This window comes from Trematomus bernacchii, unplaced genomic scaffold (genome assembly GCF_902827165.1).
Source record: "Trematomus bernacchii unplaced genomic scaffold, fTreBer1.1, whole genome shotgun sequence".
Taxonomy (NCBI): domain Eukaryota; kingdom Metazoa; phylum Chordata; class Actinopteri; order Perciformes; family Nototheniidae; genus Trematomus; species Trematomus bernacchii.
The window spans coordinates 952,227-972,804 of record NW_022987899.1 but is presented as its reverse complement, the minus strand read 5'-3'; the positions used below and the strand labels follow the sequence as shown (position 1 = coordinate 972,804).

The 20,578-nt window shown below is 40.2% G+C and overlaps 1 protein-coding gene across 1 annotated transcript; it reads left to right on the top strand.

The window, feature by feature from the left end:
• Nucleotides 1-375: 375 nt before the first annotated feature.
• Nucleotides 376-17,298, top strand: sirt2 (sirtuin 2 (silent mating type information regulation 2, homolog) 2 (S. cerevisiae)). Its single transcript, XM_034114569.1, has 16 exons — nt 376-537; nt 681-733; nt 1,165-1,210; nt 2,276-2,386; nt 3,359-3,400; nt 3,494-3,600; nt 3,815-3,871; nt 4,009-4,077; nt 5,579-5,702; nt 5,803-5,862; nt 6,064-6,119; nt 6,305-6,381; nt 8,768-8,819; nt 8,907-8,974; nt 10,586-10,652; nt 15,647-17,298. The coding sequence occupies exons 1-16, from the start codon at nt 522-524 to the stop codon at nt 15,776-15,778; spliced, it is 1,137 nt and encodes a 378-aa protein (XP_033970460.1). The 5' UTR covers nt 376-521; the 3' UTR covers nt 15,779-17,298.
• The last annotated feature ends 3,280 nt before the right edge of the window (nt 17,299-20,578 follow it).

Here is a 20,578-nt window from a genome sequence, read left to right as displayed (position 1 = left end):
CACCTGGACTGTTGAAGCAACATCTGTTAAACACCCGAACAGTTGAAACAACATCCTTAATATTAATCTGGCTGCTACTTAAAAAATATTTTTAAATTATGTATCTATTTACCTATATATCATATTTAAATAACTTGCATATAGACTCTTATTGCACTATTTCACTTTTTAAACTATTTTTCTTCTTGTATTTACTATTTACTATTTACTTGCACTATATTTTCTATTCATCTGTGTTTTGTGTTGCACTGTTGGAGAAGCCTGTGACACAAGATTTTCATCGGCATAACTACACTGTAGCTATGTTCGTATGACAAATAAAGAACCTTGAACCTTGGTAGGAACCTATTACCTCATGGGAACTCGGTCACCACCAACACGGACCGTGTTTCTGACGGACAACAACAACCGAGTGCTCGCCGTAGCATAAACCAGGAACCTGTGGTAACTTCGTGAAATCTGGGATTTAAATAAATTGTCAATCAGACCTTTGTGGTGAAAGCGTTTCAGTAGACGGATAAATGTCTGAAGCATCAGGTAGGAAGACTGTGTGATGATAAATGAAGTTTTAATTTAAATAAATAAACGGTGCTACACTGAGCTAGCCATAAAGCTAACAGCGCTTTAACACGAAGATACATTTTTTGACACAAGTGATATTTAATTTCTCCATTTTTCAGAACGTCCTGAAAAAGAAGAAGAAGAAGAGGAAGAAGTTACGCCTGAACCCGAGGTTAGAAACATGTTATTTGTATGTAGCTAGACAATGTTAGCGAGTATCGAGTATACATTCACAATGTCAACATGGCACAACATGTCAATTCCTCCAAAAAAAATAAAATGTAAAGAATAGTAAAATAATAAAATAGTACATGCATCAAAAATATATATGAAACACTAATAATAAATACACTATTTATCGAGTTAGCGAGTACTTTTAGGTGGGGTTATTCCACTCAGCTGACTGTCAGCTTTCCAAACAAACACGTCACCTGTCTGTCATCGTCTGACTTCCGCAGATCTGGAGAAGAAGGCAGCCATTCACTAGGATGCATGAAGAGAACAGGCAGTACTCTGACTAGAGTACTGCCTGTTCTCTTCATGCATCCATGTGCTTGTGTAGCAGCTTGTTTTAATGTCAGCATTGTGGGGTTTGTTTTGTAGGACTCGGACGACAGCAGTGGAGAAGAGGCTGCAGGAAACACAGAGAGTATGTGACTGTGACAGTGGTGCAAAAACATCAAATAGAAAGTCCAGTTAATAACAGCTGCTACATTATTACACTGTTATTTATAATTACATTTACTCAATTAAAGTACAATGTTAAGGTACTTGTATTTACATGTTATGCTACTTTATATTTCCACTCCACTAGAATTTTGAAAGCAAATATTGCACTTTTTACTCCTCTACTTCTAAGTTAACCCTAACCCTATTCCAGTATAAAAATTAATAAAGTTTGCTACACCTTTTTCAGCTGAACATTTTAAAGGATGTATACATTAATGCATAATTTATTATAAGAAAATGGGACGTTATGCATAATTCATACTTTTAGTTGTTGTACTTTACTTTTAACAGAGTATTTCAACACTAGTATTAATAGTTTTACTTAAAGGGGACCTATCATGCAAAATGCACTTTCTGATGTCTTTTATACATAAATATGTGTCCCCGGTGCGTCAGGGAACTCGCGCAGCGTCAGAAAATAAAACCCTTTCTCTTTTCCTCCGTACCCAAATCTTTTAAAAACGGGGGTACAACGAGCGGATACATATTTGCTGCCGATATGACGTCAAATCGGCCCACAGAAAGTTGCTATCAGAAACAATGCCTGACGTGTTTTGGACGTAATCTCGTCTTTGTTTACATTAGCAAGCCTCGCTAACACTCAGAGCTAACGGTAGAATTCTGATCAGGCATTAGCTCCGCCTCCTTTTTTTTTAACTAAGGACCCAAAATACGCTTTTCTGTAACAGGGCTGCAAAAGAGGGGTATGAGCAGTATGAGGCATGGCTACAACGGGTGATCTGTTTGGTATTTGAAGCAAAAAACTTCACAGACATGTTTTGTACAGGTATGGCCCTACAATATATTTTTCAAATATAGCATAATAGGTCCACTTTAAGTAAAACACTGGAGTACTTATTATACATCTGCTCCAACACAAAATGTTTGATTAATTCCTTTTGAACATAACGATACTATTTGTTTATTGTGTCTGAATGCATTGAATTGTGTTTTAATGTTACTCTCTTCATCTGGTTGTCCTCAGTGGACTTCCTACGTAACCTCTTCTCCAGCACGCTGGGCCTCGGATCACCAGAGAAAGTTCTGGATGATCTGACTCTGGAGGGAGTGGCACGATACATAAAGAGCGGCAAATGTGAGTTTTTGTCCGCCTATCCATTAGGGATGGGAATGATTCATCGAATATTCAAATTGATTCAGGTATTCGAATATAAATTATAAACATTTTTATTGTAATTTTTTTTTTTTCATCGGAGGGGTAGCCTAAGTTGATTACATATTATCAAATGGATTAATTAAATGTATACGACAGTGCCATTTTAAATATCTTAAGAAAAATATCATATAAAACTTGGTTTGATTTCTATATTTATTTGAAAATGTATTTATTTATTCAAAACAATTATAGGTGTTGGGGAATAATTTTCCCTGCATGTCCTCCTTCGCCCTCTGACCAACCTTGAGCAGCCGTTATCTCCCATAAGGAGAGGCTGCCCTAGCATATTGTTAATGTTACCAGTTTGTGACCGGGCGACTCTCTGTCAGAGAGAGTTATTGTTGTGGGACACCTGGAACACATCATTCTCGGGGTGTAGATGACCCCGAGCCATAAGCGACAACAAATGTGATTCAGTGTCCCTCAGCTGTTTAGTCTATCTATTGAAGAATGTTGATTATTACACTCTGAACTAGTTAAAACCTGGAGCTACAGGAGGGGTCTTCAGAATTGACGTGGCAACTCTACCGTGAAGTCAGAACCTCTGACTCTTTGACATGTTTTGTGAATTCTCCGGCCGAAGCTCCAAATAAACCCATCAGTGTTTGCCATCAAAGCTCCAGCTCTCCCCGTGCCTCCTTTGAGCCGGTGACTCCTCCTGCATTGCTACACAGAAGTTTCCCTCACAATAGGATATGTCAATTCGGTTAACCGTTTTTTTGGGGGGTGGAATATTCGAATATAAATTTGCTTTCAAATGTCCATCCCTATTATCCATCACATCATAGTGGATTGATTTTCTCCTGTTTACATATTGCATTAATGATTTTGTTATATATATATATGAGAGTGTGAGGATTTCAAGTCAAATATTTCTCTGCAATCACACAGGTAAAAACATCATCTGCATGGTTGGAGCCGGAATATCCACATGTGAGTGTCGTACCAGGAAACAATTAATTTTGAAAGCATCGTTTTGTTGTTAAGTGTTTAAAATGTGACCATTAATATCATCTCCGTCCACAGCGGCTGGGATCCCTGATTTCCGCTCACCAGGAACTGGGCTGTATGCAAACCTGCAGAAATATAACCTGCCTTACCCTGAGGCCATCTTCCAGATCGATTACTTTAAGGTGAGTTTTGAATTATTATAATTTACAATTAGATACACAAGATAAGCTAAGAAGCCAAGTTTCTTGCAATTATGTTTGTTGTGGTGTAATGCCAAGATAATGCACATTTAAGAAGGGTCTGAAAGCCGTTTGAAAGTTGGGACCTTAATCTAAACTAAGAAACAAAAAACACAGCTTACCAAACCAATGTAATAACATTTCTCCTTCTTCTCAGAAACATCCAGAGCCTTTCTTCGCCTTGGCCAGGGAGCTTTACCCAGGACAGTTTAAGGTAGTAAACCACACATTGCTGCCTTGTAAGCCTCATATTAATTGTTGAAAACTGTTCGAAATTAACAAATACATCAGGATATTCAAGTAAAAAATCCAACTTCAGAAAAACAGCCTCTTTTTGTTATTGTTGTTTAGCCGACAATCTGTCACTACTTCATGAAGCTGCTGAAGGACAAGGGTCACCTGAGACGCTGCTACTCTCAGGTAGGAGAACACTTCACACTCTGAAGATGTCTCATATCTTATTTCCTACCTGACATCCAGAATACTGAGTCTCTCTCCATTTTCAAATCACGTCCCAAAACATATCTCTTCACACTGGCATATCCGCCCTGATCACATCACACGTCCTCTGCTTTTCTGTTTTGATTGATTGATTATATTGTCTTCTTTTTGTACTTTTGTTTTGTGTAACTTGTACGGCGACCTCGAGAGTCTTGAAAGGCGCCTTTATAAATTAAATGTACTAAATATTATATTATATTATATTGACTTAAAGGTCACCTAATATGCAAAATCCACTTGTCTCTTCTACATCAACATGTGTCTCCTCTGTGGAAAGAGATTCTGAAAGTTTCAGGAAAAAAGATTCCCTCTCTTTTTGTCCTGATCCATTTCTATAAAAACCTGTCTGAAAATGAGCTGATCAGATTTTGGCCACTTTATGATGTCATAACGATGTTTTGGCTTGTGTAACCATTAGCCAATCAGCAACCAAGGTAACCCCCCCCCCTCACCTTATCACCTGAATCTCCTCCTAGAGCACCAGTAGCCGCGTTCACACCAAGTACTTTGCCGTATTTAGTGCCGGCACTCAGAGCCCCGGCACTTATGACCCCAGGGCATTTAGTACAGATCGCGTTCACACCGGAGTACTTTTCCCTGAGGGAAGATTACGCAAATGAGCCGCTGACGTCACTTCTTCTTCTTCTGCTTTGGGTTTACTGGCAGGCCGCAAACAACTTCACGGTGTATACTGCCACCCGGAGTCCCCGGCCGGAAGTCCCCGGAGTTGGGGACTGGCTTCAGTAGAAGCTGCTGGGACTCCCAGCAGCTTCTACTGAAGCCTTCAGAGTAAATCGCCAGAACGCCGACACCTCCTCATCTCCACCGCTCCCATGTTTTCTTTTGTGTTGCCATAAGTTAGTCTCTCTGCGTTTGTGCGCTGGGCGAATGCTAATGCTAATAATGCTAATGCGAGGATAATAAAATGGCGGCTCTACAAAACATTTCAGAGTTGTACGGGCGTGGTTTGCAATTCGCCCAGCCAATCAGAACTGGGGCACTTTTTTCCCCCAGGAAAGTACCATCTCTCAGCAGGCACTAACAATGGGGGTAAAAGTTCCCGAGATGAAGTGCTCTTTTTGGTGTGAACGCGACATAAGGGGTACTAACGGAACTAAACGCGAAAAGTATGGTGAAAAGTACTCCGGTGTGAACGCGGCTATTGTGTTCTTTTTAACCAAATATCTCTCAGAGGGGCGTGGGGAAGGGGCTCCTTATTTTCATCTAAAGTAACAGACAGAGAATCAGCACTTTTGAAACAGGGCTGAAACAGAGGGGATTATGGGATGCTGCAATGATCTGTTTGGTATTAGGAGCCAAACACTTCAGGGACGTGTTCTGTATATATCTGAGACCTATAATATATTGATGACAAACAGTATAATATGGGTACTTTAAATGTGTGTGGGTTTTTATTCAGAACATCGACACCCTGGAGCGAGTGGCCGGATTAGAGGGAGAGGATCTGATAGAAGCTCATGGAACGTTCTTCACGTCTCACTGTGTCTCCTGCACCAAGGAGTTCAACCTGGACTGGATGAGAGGTTCGCTTTCACTGGCCTTTAAAAAGAAAAAAGCTTCTGGTTGTTGAGCGATTGTGATTCCAACCATTTCAGACTTTAACCGCCTCTCTTTGCTTTGTAGATAAAATCTTTTCTGACGACATTCCCCGATGTGATGGGTGCAGCAGTTTGGTGAAGCCAGGTCAGTTGATCATTGGCCATTTCACTTCTTTTTATCCAATGTATTTGATGTCCCTTGTTTCTCTTCCTTAAAGCCCTTTGGACCTTTCTGCACACCATCTAATATCTGTCTTACTCTACAAACATGACAGTTAGATATATGTGTCCCTCTTTATCTCAACATTTCTTTGTACCTATGTGTCCCTTGCATCTTTTAACCCAGACATCGTCTTCTTTGGAGAGAGTCTACCTGTCCGGTTTTTCACTTCAATGAAGATGGTGAGCACACAGATACAGATGTCATTTATTCATACGTAATTGCAAAATGATATACAAATGTAGGAGATTTTTGTGTGTTTACATGGTGGTGGTTTTCAAGGATGTATGCATGACTGGTTAAGAAAATATGACATAACACCTCTGTAGGAATCTAAATGTTTACACTGTCTTTATTGACCTGTCAGGACTTTCCTCGCTGTGATCTCCTCATCGTCATGGGAACGTCTCTGCAGGTCCAGCCGTTTGCAGGTTTAGTCGGCAGGTACTGCAGATCAAGTTTCATGTCCTACTGCTTTCCACAGACACTAACTATGACCGTCTAGCTCCCATTGAATCTATTCTGCACTATAAAAGATTCAGGCTTTCCAGAAATAATCTTCTAATCGTCTTCTTAAAATGTCTCCGGGCTTGAAGCTGTGGGATCTCTCTCCCACATTTTTGCAACTTATCGTTCATTGCTCTGGTTACTAACATATTGTTTTTTTAAATTATTATTATTATGTATTTATTTCAACAAGGACCATGCATACAAATACATTCATCTCAGAAAAGAGAGGAGATGATTTATACCAGGTCAAGTACAGGTCAATAAAATAATACATAGAACAGTTAAAATATAATATTACAATACAGTTACAATGTTAAAACTCAGATTACAGTGTCATTAATGTTGGCATGACTGGTTGCTTAATATACATTGTTTTGCACCATAAGAGAAAAAGTTAAAGTCAGTACAGGTTTTAAGTTCAACTGGAAGAATATTCCAGAGTTTAAAGGTCACCTATTGTGCAAAATCCACTTCTTCATGTTTCTTCTACATCAACATGTGTCCCCTCTTCTTCATGCCTCTTCTACATCAACATGTGTCCCCTCTTCTTCATGTCTCTTCTACATCAACATGTGTCCCCTCTTCTTCATGTCTCTTCTACATCAACATGTGTCCCCTCTTCTTCATGCCTCTTCTACATCAACATGTGTCCCCTCTTCTCCATGTCTCTTCTACATCAACACGTGTCCCCTCTTCTTCATGTCTCTTCTACATCAACCTGTGTCCCCTCTTCTTCATGTCTCTTCTACATCAACATGTGTCCCCTCTTCTTCATGTCTCTTCTACATCAACATGTGTCCCCTCTTCTTCATGTCTCTTCTACATCAACATGTGTCCCCTCTTCTTCATGCCTCTTCTACATCAACATGTGTCCCCTCTTCTCCATGTCTCTTCTACATCAACACGTGTCCCCTCTTCTTCATGTCTCTTCTACATCAACCTGTGTCCCCTCTTCTTCATGTCTCTTCTACATCAACATGTGTCCCCTCTTCTTCATGTCTCTTCTACATCAACATGTGTCCCCTCTTCTTCATGTCTCTTCTACATCAACACGTGTCCCCTCTTCTTCATGTCTCTTCTACATCAACACGTGTCCCCTCTTCTTCATGTCTCTTCTACATCAACATGTGTCCCCTCTTCTTCATGTCTCTTCTACATCAACATGTGTCCCCTCTTCTTCATGCCTCTTCTACATCAACATGTGTCCCCTCTTCTTCATGTCTCTTCTACATCAACATGTGTCCCCTCTTCTTCATGTCTCTTCTACATCAACATGTGTCCCCTCTTCTTCATGCCTCTTCTACATCAACATGTGTCCCCTCTTCTTCATGTCTCTTCTACATCAACATGTGTCCCCTCTTCTTCATGTCTCTTCTACATCAACATGTGTCCCCTCTTCTCCATGTCTCTTCTACATCAACATGTGTCCCCTCTTCTTCATGTCTCTTCTACATCAACATGTGTCCCCTCTTCTTCATGTCTCTTCTACATCAACATGTGTCCCCTCTTCTCCATGTCTCTTCTACATCAACATGTGTCCCCTCTTCTTCATGTCTCTTCTACATCAACATGTGTCCCCTCTTCGTCATGTCTCTTCTACATCAACATGTGTCCCCTCTTCTTCATGTCTCTTCTACATCAACATGTGTCCCCTCTTCTTCATGTCTCTTCTACATCAACATGTGTCCCCTCTTCTTCATGTCTCTTCTACATCAACATGTGTCCCCTCTTCTTCATGTCTCTTCTACATCAACATGTGTCCCCTCTTCTTCATGTCTCTTCTACATCAACATGTGTCCCCTCTTCTTCATGTCTCTTCTACATCAACATGTGTCCCCTCTTCTTCATGTCTCTTCTTCATCAACATGTGTCCCCTCTTCTTCATGTCTCTTCTACATCAACATGTGTCCCCTCTTCTTCATGTCTCTTCTCCATCAACATGTGTCCCCTCTGTGTAAAGAGACTCTGAAAGTTTCAGGAACAAAGATTCTCTCTCTTTTTGTCCTGATCCATTTATATAAAAACCTGTCTGAAAATGAGCTGATCAGATTTCGGCCACTTTATGATGTCATAACGATGTGTTGGCTTGTGTAACCATTAGCCAATCACCAACCAAGGTAACCCCCCCAAAATGATCCTGCGGGCCGAAATTAAATCCACCAAGGGCCTGATTTGGCCCCCGGGCCTTGAGTTTGACACGTGTCCTAGAGCCAATCACCATCTGAGACCTATAATATATTGATGAAAAACAGTGTAATCGGGGAACTTTAAGTAATTTGTTTCCATCCCTTTTTCTTTGCCCTCTCTCCTCTCTCATTAGAGTTTCTAAAAGTTGCCCCAGACTGCTCATAAACATGGAGAAGGCCGGGCAGGTGAGCGTTTCCCCCTCCATCAAACATTTCCTGCCTGTACGCTGACTATTCTTTACGTCACAGATGTATTTCCTGTTTCCTCCGCAGGCGGATCCTATGCTCGGGCTGCTGGGTTTTGGAGGAGGCATGGACTTTGAGTCAGACAAAGCGTACAGGTGAAACAGAGAGACTCCCTGTCGCAAATTGTTTGGCTGGTTTACTTTTATTGTACCATTTCAACTTCTTATCCTGTATCTAGAACATCTGATTGCATCTACCCGATAGAGAAGTACATCATCCAGATTATACACATCGGATCAGATTAAAGGGGAAAGAGATTATTTGGGATGATGAACAGTTTTTAAGAAATGTATCACCTGGGTCAAAATGATGAAATAATCAGTAATGGTTGATAAACAGTATATCATATTAAATGTGCATGTATTTTGTCTATCAGTTTGAACTAAGCATCAACTTCCAGGTTTGAAAAGATGCAACTAAAATGACCCTATACTTTTCACTTGGTTTATTTTCTCACTAAACATTTTTCTAATAAATTCATGGTCTCAATTTTAGTTGTAAGGCTTCTTAAATACATCATGATGTTCAGTTTGTGATTTATTATGTAATATGTTAAAGCAGTGTATGCTTTAGGTCTACCTAGTGATTGACAGGTTGCTAACAGAGTTGTTTGGTTTGGATGTTGTCAGTTTTTACAACTTTAGACCTGTCTTGGTTCATTTTCAGTAAATGTTGATTGTAAGGTCTTAATCCTCTATATCAGGGGTGTCAAACTCAAGGCCCGGGGGCCAAATCCGGCCCGCGACTTCATTTTATGTGGCCCCACAAGAGCTTGCAAAGAATATAATATGTTTATTATACGGTTACATGCTACTTTACAGAAGCACGTTGCCCATAAACGACATGTCCCACAATGCATCTCAAATTTGACTTTTTCTCAGAATTTGACTTTTTTTTTTCAAATATGCCTTTTTTCTTAGAATTAGCCTTTTTCTCATAAATAGATTTTTTTTTTCAAAATGTCACTTCTCTTTTTCAAAATGTCACAATCAATGTTTTTCCAGAATGTGGCTTTTCTTTTAAAATCATATTGTGACATTCTCACTGAAGAGACTTGCAATTATTTGCTCTAGACTTCTGCTTTCAGACGTAGTTAATTATGAAGTTATATTAATTAATGATATAGTCTTAAAGTTACAACCGGCCCTTTGAGTGCAACCATAATGCTGATGTGGCCCGTGATGAAATTGAGTTTGACACCCCTGCTCTATATCAATAAGGCCATATTAGGTGTTTGGATAAACTTGGGTGACATCACAGCGGCTACGTTTATGGTTTGAACTGACATGATGCAGTTTGCCTTTCCGCCACCAGAGGGAGCCAACGCATCATTCACTTTGACCTGTGCTTCATTTTCTGGTTCTCTCATCATTTAGCTTAATTCTTATTAATCTCACTTTCTCAGTAATCACAGAAACAGTCCACAGTCATCATGACATCCAAACATTGTTGCTTGTTGCTTGATACAAATGACAGTTTGTTGAGTCATCTCCGACAGCGCATGTTAACAAAACCCCTCTAAAACGCCCGGGAAAGTGTTGTAATATTATTCAAGGTTCAAGGCTTTTATTGTCATTCCTACATAGCTACAGTGTAGTTATGTCGATGAAAATCTTAATCTTAACAGTGCTTATGCTTTAGAGCTGGAAATAAACACATTTAATGGAGATTTGTCTATGTTTTAACTCCTGTGTTTTGTTCTCCAGAGATGTAGCTCACATCAGTACATGTGATGACGGCTGTTTGGCCCTCGCTGAGCTGTTGGGATGGAAGGTAAGTTGCACAATTATCTGTCATAGTTCATGCTAATTCTCACATCTCTTTGTATTTTTTTTCCTCTACTGGGACATGTCTCCATGCTTTAATGTTCAAAAAGGTCTTTAATGTTCTCATACTGCCTGTGCTGCACAAAACAAATCTATATAACACACTATAGGAAAGGGAATAGGGGCTCTTAAAATATGCATTTCTTGTTTGAGTACAATCCATCTGCAAAAACTATCACACACACTTACTCTAAATACTCCTGGACCGTTGAACAACAAATACAGTAATGGTGTCATGTCCAATGTAACCACCGCTGTTATTCAAACACAACACTTTGGAGCATTGTTTGTTCACATACCATTAATTGCCTGATTTATATCATATTTTACGCCTAAAAGCAGAGCTAAATAAACATTTTAATTTGCTGTTGACAGATCTGATATATGGAGTGATACAAAAAGAGTGCATGCTCTAGTTTCATATTTAGCACACACACACACACATTTAAGGATAATTGAAAATCTATGGTATTAGGCATGTTAAAGGTGGGGTAGGTAATTCACTTCAGAAACACTTGTTATATTCCATGGAATGCTCTTAACATCCCGATAGCAATGAATACATGAAATGCTTTGACAATAAATACATAAAAAAATGTCATCTGTGGAAGCCGTGGCGCTGTAAAAAGCACGACCAATCATCTGAGCCGGCCCGGCTAAAATAACTGGATGGCCTACCTGCCTGTCAGCCTTCCATCTGTGCACAAACTTATCTCGTGCCCTCATTGGTCATGTGCGCGTTCGTGTGTGTTGGAGGAGGGGCTCTGTAAGGAAGTCTGAAGGAAGGGGCAGATTTTTTCCGGTTGTGTATTTTCAAATTCTAGCGCACTCGAGCTGGTTTCTCCATTCTTACCTACCCTACCTTTAAAGGCCTGTTATAAAGATATTGAATACTATTGGAAAGGGGAGAAATCCATTCATGTTCGGATGTTATCTTCTAAGATCAACTCACAACTTCCAACTTATTTTTTAAACACTTTTCCAGAAAACAACCTAGAGATATTGCTACTTATGGAGAGTAATTCTACAAAATTAGCACCACTATGTACCGAATCAAGTTATATACTGTTTTTCATCAATATAGTATAGGTCTCAGATATATACAGAGCCTGTCTCTGATTGGCTCCAAACACCAAACAGATCATTGCAGCATTACCCATAATCCCCTCTGTTTCAGCCCTGTTTCCAAAGTGCTGATTCTCTGTCTGTTACTTTAGATGAAAATAAGGAGCCCCTCCCCCACGCCCCTCTGAGAGATATTTGGTTAAAAAGAACTCAATGGTGCTCTAGGAGGAGATTCAGGTGATAAGGTGGGGGGGGGGTTACCTTGGTTGGTGATTGGCTAATGGTTACACAAGCCAACACATCGTTATGACATCACAAAGTGGCCAAAATCTGATCAGCTCATTTTCAGACAGGTTTTTATATAAATGGATCAGGACAAAAAGAGAGAGAATCTTTGTTCCTGAAACTTTCAGAGTCTCTTTACACAGAGGGGACACATGTTGATGAAGAAGAGACATGAAGAAGAGGGGACACATGTTGATGTAGAAGAGACATGGAGAAGAGGGGACACATGTTGATGTAGAAGAGACATGAAGAAGAGGGGACACATGTTGATGTAGAAGAGACATGAAGAAGAGGGGACACATGTTGATGTAGAAGAGACATGAAGAAGAGGGGACACATGTTGATGTAGAAGAGACATGAAGAAGAGGGGACACATGTTGATGTAGAAGAGACATGAAGAAGAGGGGACACATGTTGATGTAGAAGAGACATGAAGAAGAGGGGACACATGTTGATGTAGAAGAGACATGAAGAAGAGGGGACACATGTTGATGTAGAAGAGACATGAAGAAGAGGGGACACATGTTGATGTAGAAGAGACATGAAGAAGAGGGGACACATGTTGATGTAGAAGAGACATGAAGAAGAGGGGACACATGTTGATGAAGAAGAGACATGAAGAAGAGGGGACACATGTTGATGAAGAAGAGACATGAAGAAGAGGGGACACATGTTGATGTAGAAGAGACATGAAGAAGAGGGGACACATGTTGATGTAGAAGAGACATGAAGAAGAGGGGACACATGTTGATGTAGAAGAGACATGAAGAAGAGGGGACACATGTTGATGTAGAAGAGACATGAAGAAGAGGGGACACATGTTGATGTAGAAGAGACATGAAGAAGAGGGGACACATGTTGATGTAGAAGAGACATGAAGAAGAGGGGGACACATGTTGATGTAGAAGAGGACATGAAGAAGAGGGGACACATGTTGATGTAGAAGAGACATGAAGAAGAGGGGACACATGTTGATGTAGAAGAGACATGAAGAAGAGGGGACACATGTTGATGTAGAAGAGACATGAAGAAGAGGGGACACATGTTGATGTAGAAGAGACATGAAGAAGAGGGGACACATGTTGATGTAGAAGAGACATGAAGAAGAGGGGGACACATGTTGATGTAGAAGAGACATGAAGAAGAGGGGACACATGTTGATGAAGAAGAGACATGAAGAAGAGGGGGACACATGTTGATGAAGAAGAGACATGAAGAAGAGGGGACACATGTTGATGTAGAAGAGACATGAAGAAGAGGGGACACATGTTGATGTAGAAGAGACATGAAGAAGAGGGGACACATGTTGATGTAGAAGAGACATGAAGAAGAGGGGACACATGTTGATGTAGAAGAGACATGAAGAAGAGGGACACATGTTGATGAAGAAGAGACATGAAGAAGAGGGGACACATGTTGATGAAGAAGAGACATGAAGAAGAGGGGACACATGTTGATGTAGAAGAGACATGAAGAAGAGGGGACACATGTTGATGTAGAAGAGACATGAAGAAGAGGGGACACATGTTGATGTAGAAGAGACATGAAGAAGAGGGGACACATGGTGATGTAGAAGAGACATGAAGAAGAGGGGACACATGTTGATGTAGAAGAGACATGAAGAAGAGGGGACACATGTTGATGTAGAAAAGACATGAAGAAGAGGGGACACATGTTGATGTAGAAAAGACATGAAGAAGAGGGGACACTGTTGATGTAGAAGAGACATGAAGAAGAGGGACACATGTTGATGTAGAAAAGACATGAAGAAGAGGGGACACATGTTGATGTAGAAGAGACATGAAGAAGAGGGGACACATGTTGATGTAGAAGAGACATGAAGAAGAGGGGACTCATGTTGATGTAGAAGAGACATGAAGAAGAGGGGACACATGTTGATGAAGAAGAGACATGAAGAAGAGGGGACACATGTTGATTTAGAAGAGACATGAAGAAGAGGGGACACATGTTGATGTAGAAGAGACATGAAGAAGAGGGGACACATGTTGATGTAGAAGAGACATGAAGAAGAGGGGACACATGTTGATGTAGAAGAGACATGAAGAAGAGGGGACACATGTTGATGTAGAAGAGACATGAAGAAGAGGGGACACATGTTGATGTAGAAGAGACATGAAGAAGAGGGGACACATGTTGATGTAGAAGAGACATGAAGAAGTGGATTTTGCACAATAGGTGACCTTTAAATGCATAGTGAGATACCCTCAGATTCACACCTTAATTGAATATCTAGTTGTTGGCCATATCACTAGCTCTCATCTTGAAGATATCTGCCTCGATCTACCCTCTAAATATACAGTATAGTTTGCACCTGTGGTAGTCATAAGGAAGAGTCGCAGTAGAAGCAAATACAGAGAGAAAACGTGAGAGCTTTTGAAATGTCGTGCTAATCTATTTCTCATGTTCCTGTGTGATGTTGTGGTCGCACGTCACCACAGAGGACGGACTTCTCGTAGCACAGCAGAGCATACACTGTGTTTCTATTACCGTCCCCTTACAGTTCCTCCTCTTCCTCTGTTCTCTCTGAGGCTCCATGTGTTCAAGTTTACGGTTTATTTATCTTATTTGTTGGTTTATGTTTTTGTTTTGTTGGTTTTTCAATAACAAATGTATTTCTTTAAGAAAAAATATATATATATTACATTACATGTTACTTGTTAGACGCTTTTATCCAAGGATCAATTTGGGGTGAAGTGTCTTGCCCAGGGACACAACGACATGCTGACTGCAGTGGGGTTTGAACCTGTGCTCCCCTGATCCAAACACCAACGCATTAACCCACTGCGCCACACGCCTCCTATATATATGTTAATAATTTAGTTTTTGGGAGAAGGGGTGGGATTAAATAAGTGTAAACTTCTTCCCACCCCTTTTCGGATGTGTAATTAAGTAGATCATTTGTTTATACATAATTTAGAGTCAGTAATATTTGTGTTTATCAATTTGACACTGCTTAAGTTTGTATACAGGGTGTCCGCGGGGTCTTAAAAAGTATTAAAAGTTGATAAATCAATTTAGCGAAAATTAAGGTTATTAAAAAGTATTAAACGGCATTTTCCAAGGTATTACATTTTGTAGCTTGTTTTCAATAAGTATATGAATTGTCCAAAGAGGTTGTATTCTACAGTCTGCCTGAATGTAATCATTGCGTAGGTGTGAACAGGACATCGCACGCTCACTGCTTGATAGCGAGCGAAGGTCCGTTTACGCCGGTTGCTAAGCAACATCGTTATGGGGAAATGCAAGTCTGCGTCCAAATGGTTGGAAGATAAGGAGGAAGGACAATCAATACTGTATATAGTCAATGTGAGGTAAAGTGTGTCGCCAAGGTAACCGGTTAAAACTCGAAGTGGCGATGAGGTCTTCAAATGTATGGAAAGGGTCTTAAAAAAGGTCTTAAAAGGTCTTACATTTGACTTCAGGATTCCTGCTTATAGCCTGATGTAGTATAATCATTCTCATGTTTCATTTAATTATTATTATTATTTTTTTGTGTGTCATTGTTTTACACATTAGAAATAAATCAAACCAAATCAAAATCCTTTATCTGTGCCTTGTCTTTTGTTCCAGGAGGAGCTGACGGAGCTGGTGAAGAAGGAGCACGGCAGGATCGACAGCCAGGACCAGAGAGAGAAGAGCAAAGGAGCGGCAGCCAATGAGAGCTCTGCATCTGAGGCACCAGCGGCTAAAAAGGAAGAGTAACTAGTAGTCCTTTTAGAGAAGCTACCAGAGGGATGTCAGAGTTTCGCTTGGCCCTTAAAGAGAAATCGTGATACAAAGATTTTGGTTTGGAATTGAAGCTCATTTTAAAATGTCATTCTGAACAACCTCCATCTTGAAATCACTGTGTGGAAGGACTTAGGGAAACAAACACAAGTCGTTTGAAAGGCTGAAGTCAGAAGCATGGTTGTCTTTGTCTGATGCGCTACCAAAAACACTTTGCTGAGATAAAAAAAATCAGGGAAATATCTTAAATTAAAAAGGCCCTGTTATGCTTTTTGGCTTTCCCCTCTGCAATAGGTTTTTGTGCATGTGCTATCAAAAGGTGGCGGACAACAAAAAATAGAGCGACTCTTCAACCCTTTCGTCCACAATCACCTCAGGGGCACATGTGAATACATCGAATATCCATTTGATCAAACAGATCCATAGTGATCACACAACATTAAATTATAATATAATAACAAATACCAACATTTAACAAACCTCACAACAACAACAACGTTCCACTCTGTGAGATGTATGGCTCCTGCGCTGTGTTTTAAGCTTGTGTTTATATATCAGTCAATTGCACTTTACTGACATGTATCTACTTTCCTTATTTGTTTTTTTGCATAATTTGATTCCTCAGCTGTATATTTTCTTTTAAAGGCAGTTCACTCTATGCATGGTTTGCAAAAGACGGTGGCAGGGTAGAGTATAGCTGGTGTTTGCAGAGCGTTAAGGTCAAATCTACCAAATCGTAGCATTTGAATCATCACTATGCTGAATTATATAACAAAGACTATACACTATAATGTCTCTTAAGCCCTTTTTAAACACATCTGATGGCGTGATTTGGGCTAAGCCACTCTCTTGGTTTGTTTTTTCCATTTAAAATCACATACTCAAATCTGTCCTGTCGGTCAATGACCTCTAAAATATTTCACACGATGAACTTCCTGATCGGAGAGCGGAGGTAGTTGTAAAGTTTACAGTTGGCTATGTGGAAGTTTTAAAGTGTTTTATTGTATATTAACCGTGTCTTTCATCCTGACCCTCTGTTGGATTTTTCTGTCATTTCTTTTAACAAAATGTCTTCGATGCAAGATGTGTTTTCATATTCTTATGAAACAGCAAACTGTACATGTTGCATACAACAGTAACTCTGCTCTTGTCAGTCAAGAGGACTTTAGGAGGTCTTTGGTTGATTTTTGAAATACAGATACGTTCACAAGACATAAGGAAGACGTGACAAAGTTATCTGAATCTTGAGAATAGAAGGCATTAAGGAGATAGTATTTAAAATGTTTGTTTACTGACACGTTGTCTTAACCATGACAATAAGTGCTTAATTAAGGTGTAGTTAGGGGGATGTTGTTTCATGAAAAATGATTTTGGTTATCTGAATTGGCATGATTTGTCGCATCATGAGGGTTTGGACACGGTTACATTACCATCTGTACAAATTAATGTAAACCAGTTGAAACATCCTGCAATAAAAGTAACATTTATAAAGCTGATGATGTCCTTTTGTCATTTTCAGGAAGGAGCTACAGTAATCCAACTCTGATCATTTTTCAGCCTTTAGTTCAGGGGTGGGGAACCTCCGGCCTCCGGGCCGTATACGGACCGCGAGACCATTTGGTACGGCCCTCGAGGTAATTTATAAACACACGCAAAAAAGAAAAACATTTAAGAAATCTAGACCGCAAAATAATTAAACAAGTGAGTGCCTGTTTTTCCTGGCCAAGGTCAGGGTCCTTGAACACAACACGAGCCTAACGTTTCATCACGTGGTATATGTCTCGTCTGACGGGTGTAGTTCTGAAGCTTAGCCGCGTTCACACCAGAGTACTTTTCCCCGTACTTTTCGCGTTTAGTTCCGTTAGTACCCCTTATGTCGCGTTCACACCAAAAAGAGCACTGAGTGCCGGGAACTTTTACCCCCATTTTTAGTGCCTGCTGAGAGATGGTACTTTCCGGGGGGAAAAAAGTGCCCCAGTTCTGATTGGCTGGGCGAATTGCAAACCACGGCCCGTAAAACTCTGAAATGTTTTGTAGAGCCGCCATTTTATTATCCTCGCATTAGCATTAGCATTCGCCCAGCACACAAACGCAGAGAGACTAACTTATGGCAACACAAAATAAAACATGGGAGCGGTGGAGATGAGGAGGTGTCGGCGTTCTGGCGATTTACTCGGAAGGCTTCAGTAGAAGCTGCTGGGAGTCCCAGCAGCTTCTACTGAAGCCAGTCCCCAACTCCGGGGACTTCCGGCCGGGGACTCCGGGTGGCAGTATACGCCGTGAAGTGGTTTGCGGCCTGCCAGTAAACTCAAAGCAGAAGAAGACGAAGTGACGTCAGCGGCTCATTTGCGTAATCTTCCCTCAGGGAACTTATTCCGGTGTGAACGCGACCTGTACTAAGTGCCCTGGGGTAATAAGTGCCGGGGCACTGAGTGCCGTCACTAAGTACGGCAAAGTACTTGGTGTGAACGCGGCTACTGGAGAGCACCAGAACGTCGCTCCGGCACTTCAGATAAGGAGCCGTACACATGCCGCAGTTTTTGCGTGGCTGTGTCTTTAGTTTTAAGCCCAGTGGCGATCTGTTCATCTGTCATACAGTCAATAACTTTGTTGTTATTAGCATCTGGTTAGCTAGCTAGCTATGCTAACGAATATAAGAAGCTTTTTCTACAACCAGTGAGGTAAAGGCACATCTTTATATGATCATTATAGTTATAAACAAATAAGAGAATAAAGTAAACGGGTATAAAATACTATATGACAGTAAAAAAAAGTTGTTATTAATAAACAAGAATACAGTTTGAAAGGGGAGTGATTTGTAAAATATCCATAAAGAAAAGGCACATCTGCTTACAGTTCTGTTTCATATGGGTGTTGAGAGATGTATCCATAGATCTCCTAATGTTGCTCTCAAAGTGCACCAGATTGATGCTTTTAACTTCAACATTTAAAAAAGAATGTTCCCGGGGGAGCATGCCCCCCGGACCCCCCTAGAGGAGGTTAGGTCCCCCCCCCACTTAAATCATGTTCACATGGATAGGAAACTAAATACATTTGCACACATCTTGTGTCCATATCTTTCTGTTTTGGTGGTCATGCCACAACCGTGCACGTGCATGCATGCGCGAGCCATGGTGAGATATCTGGATTAAGAGGTTGCTTTTTCTTTGCACAGCATGAAAGAACGGCCAAATGAATGGGCTGTGATTTTAGTATTTTTAAGCAGAGGTCAATCATTTGTACGGCCCTCGGAGGATGTTGAACAAATTGAAATGGCCCTTGAGAGGAAAAAGGTTCCCCACCCCTGCTTTAGTTAGTCGCACATATTAATGTTTGCAATATAGAAACTCATTGGACACTGGAGTATAAGATAAAATGAACCTTTACTGATCCACATTCAGGTGTTTAAGCAGCTTCAGGAATACGCTTTAAACACAAGATAGCACAGGTAGGAGGACACACAAGGAAACATAAGAATGAAGTAAAGGTATATAATACAATTTATAAAACGGATAAGTTAAATCAAGCAATCTGATTGGTTCTTATCCGTGATATAATGAGCGTATATCACAAGTCAGTATCCCTCCGCGTCTGAGAAAAAGCTACAACCGTTAAAACTGTTACATTACGTCCGTTACGAAACTAACTAACTAACAAAGCTTAAGATGGAAACATTTCGGGTTATGACCTCCGGGGTGGCCTTACTATGGAGGAGTGGATTGAGCAGCAGTGCCTATCTCCAGAAAAAAGCACCTAAACGAGCTACGTGAAGAGCAGGTAGACCAACTGAAAAAAAAACGAAACGAACAGAACACCGTGAACAAACAAAATGGGCAGTTAAGTGCTTTGAAGACTGGTGTCAGGATAAAGCTGTGGTCATAGACTTTCAGACGTCGACAAAACAGCAGCTCAATAACATGTTGAGAGATTTCTATGCAACTGTCAAATAATAATAGCCAAATAATCGATCAATGCTGTCTGTCTAATATGTTCGCTAGCTGTTAGTGTTGTTGCATAGCAACCACCTCGCACTATGTTTTGTGCAGAAGGCAACGGACGGACTATTTTATTTTGAACATTATTTACTAATAAAAACTATTTAAATTGGAGTGTGTATTTTTCTTTCATATTGCCACACTTGGTAACCGTTTTATAAAAGCAACTTTATTGCTTAAATCAACAATAATAACATTTGGTTAGCTGTATACATATGTACAAATATGAGTTGTTTTTTTACTTAGTTTTTATTTCAGATTCAGTTTCATTATTCATACATGTTCACATTTTGGTCAACAGTTTTTCCATTTTCATTTAGCTGTATCTACATAATAAGATAAGATAAATACATACACATAATAATAATAATAAAACAGCAAAGGGGAGGGGGGAAAATATGAGTTATTATATCAAAACATATATAAAAGTCAGTGCAATCTCAAGTACAAAGAAGGGAACATAGGGTGCAGATGTGCCTTTGGGTGCAGGTTGTTTCTCTAAATGTTTAAGTTCTTAAGTGAGGGTAAACGCTTTATAAAATATGTTTGTTCCCACAATAGATTTTACCACATAGTGTGGTGCAAAACACTGACTGAAAAAAGCACATCAAAGCACGCAATCATCCCTTCTACTTTTGCTTTTATTTGAATAAATGTGATACAAGCTCCTGATATGTGCTCTCATACTGTAGGTGCCTGGCATGTTGGTCATTGACACCATGCGGATAACGGTGTTGGCAGGAAATGCTTTAAACAGAAAGTGCACGATAAAGAGAGACAG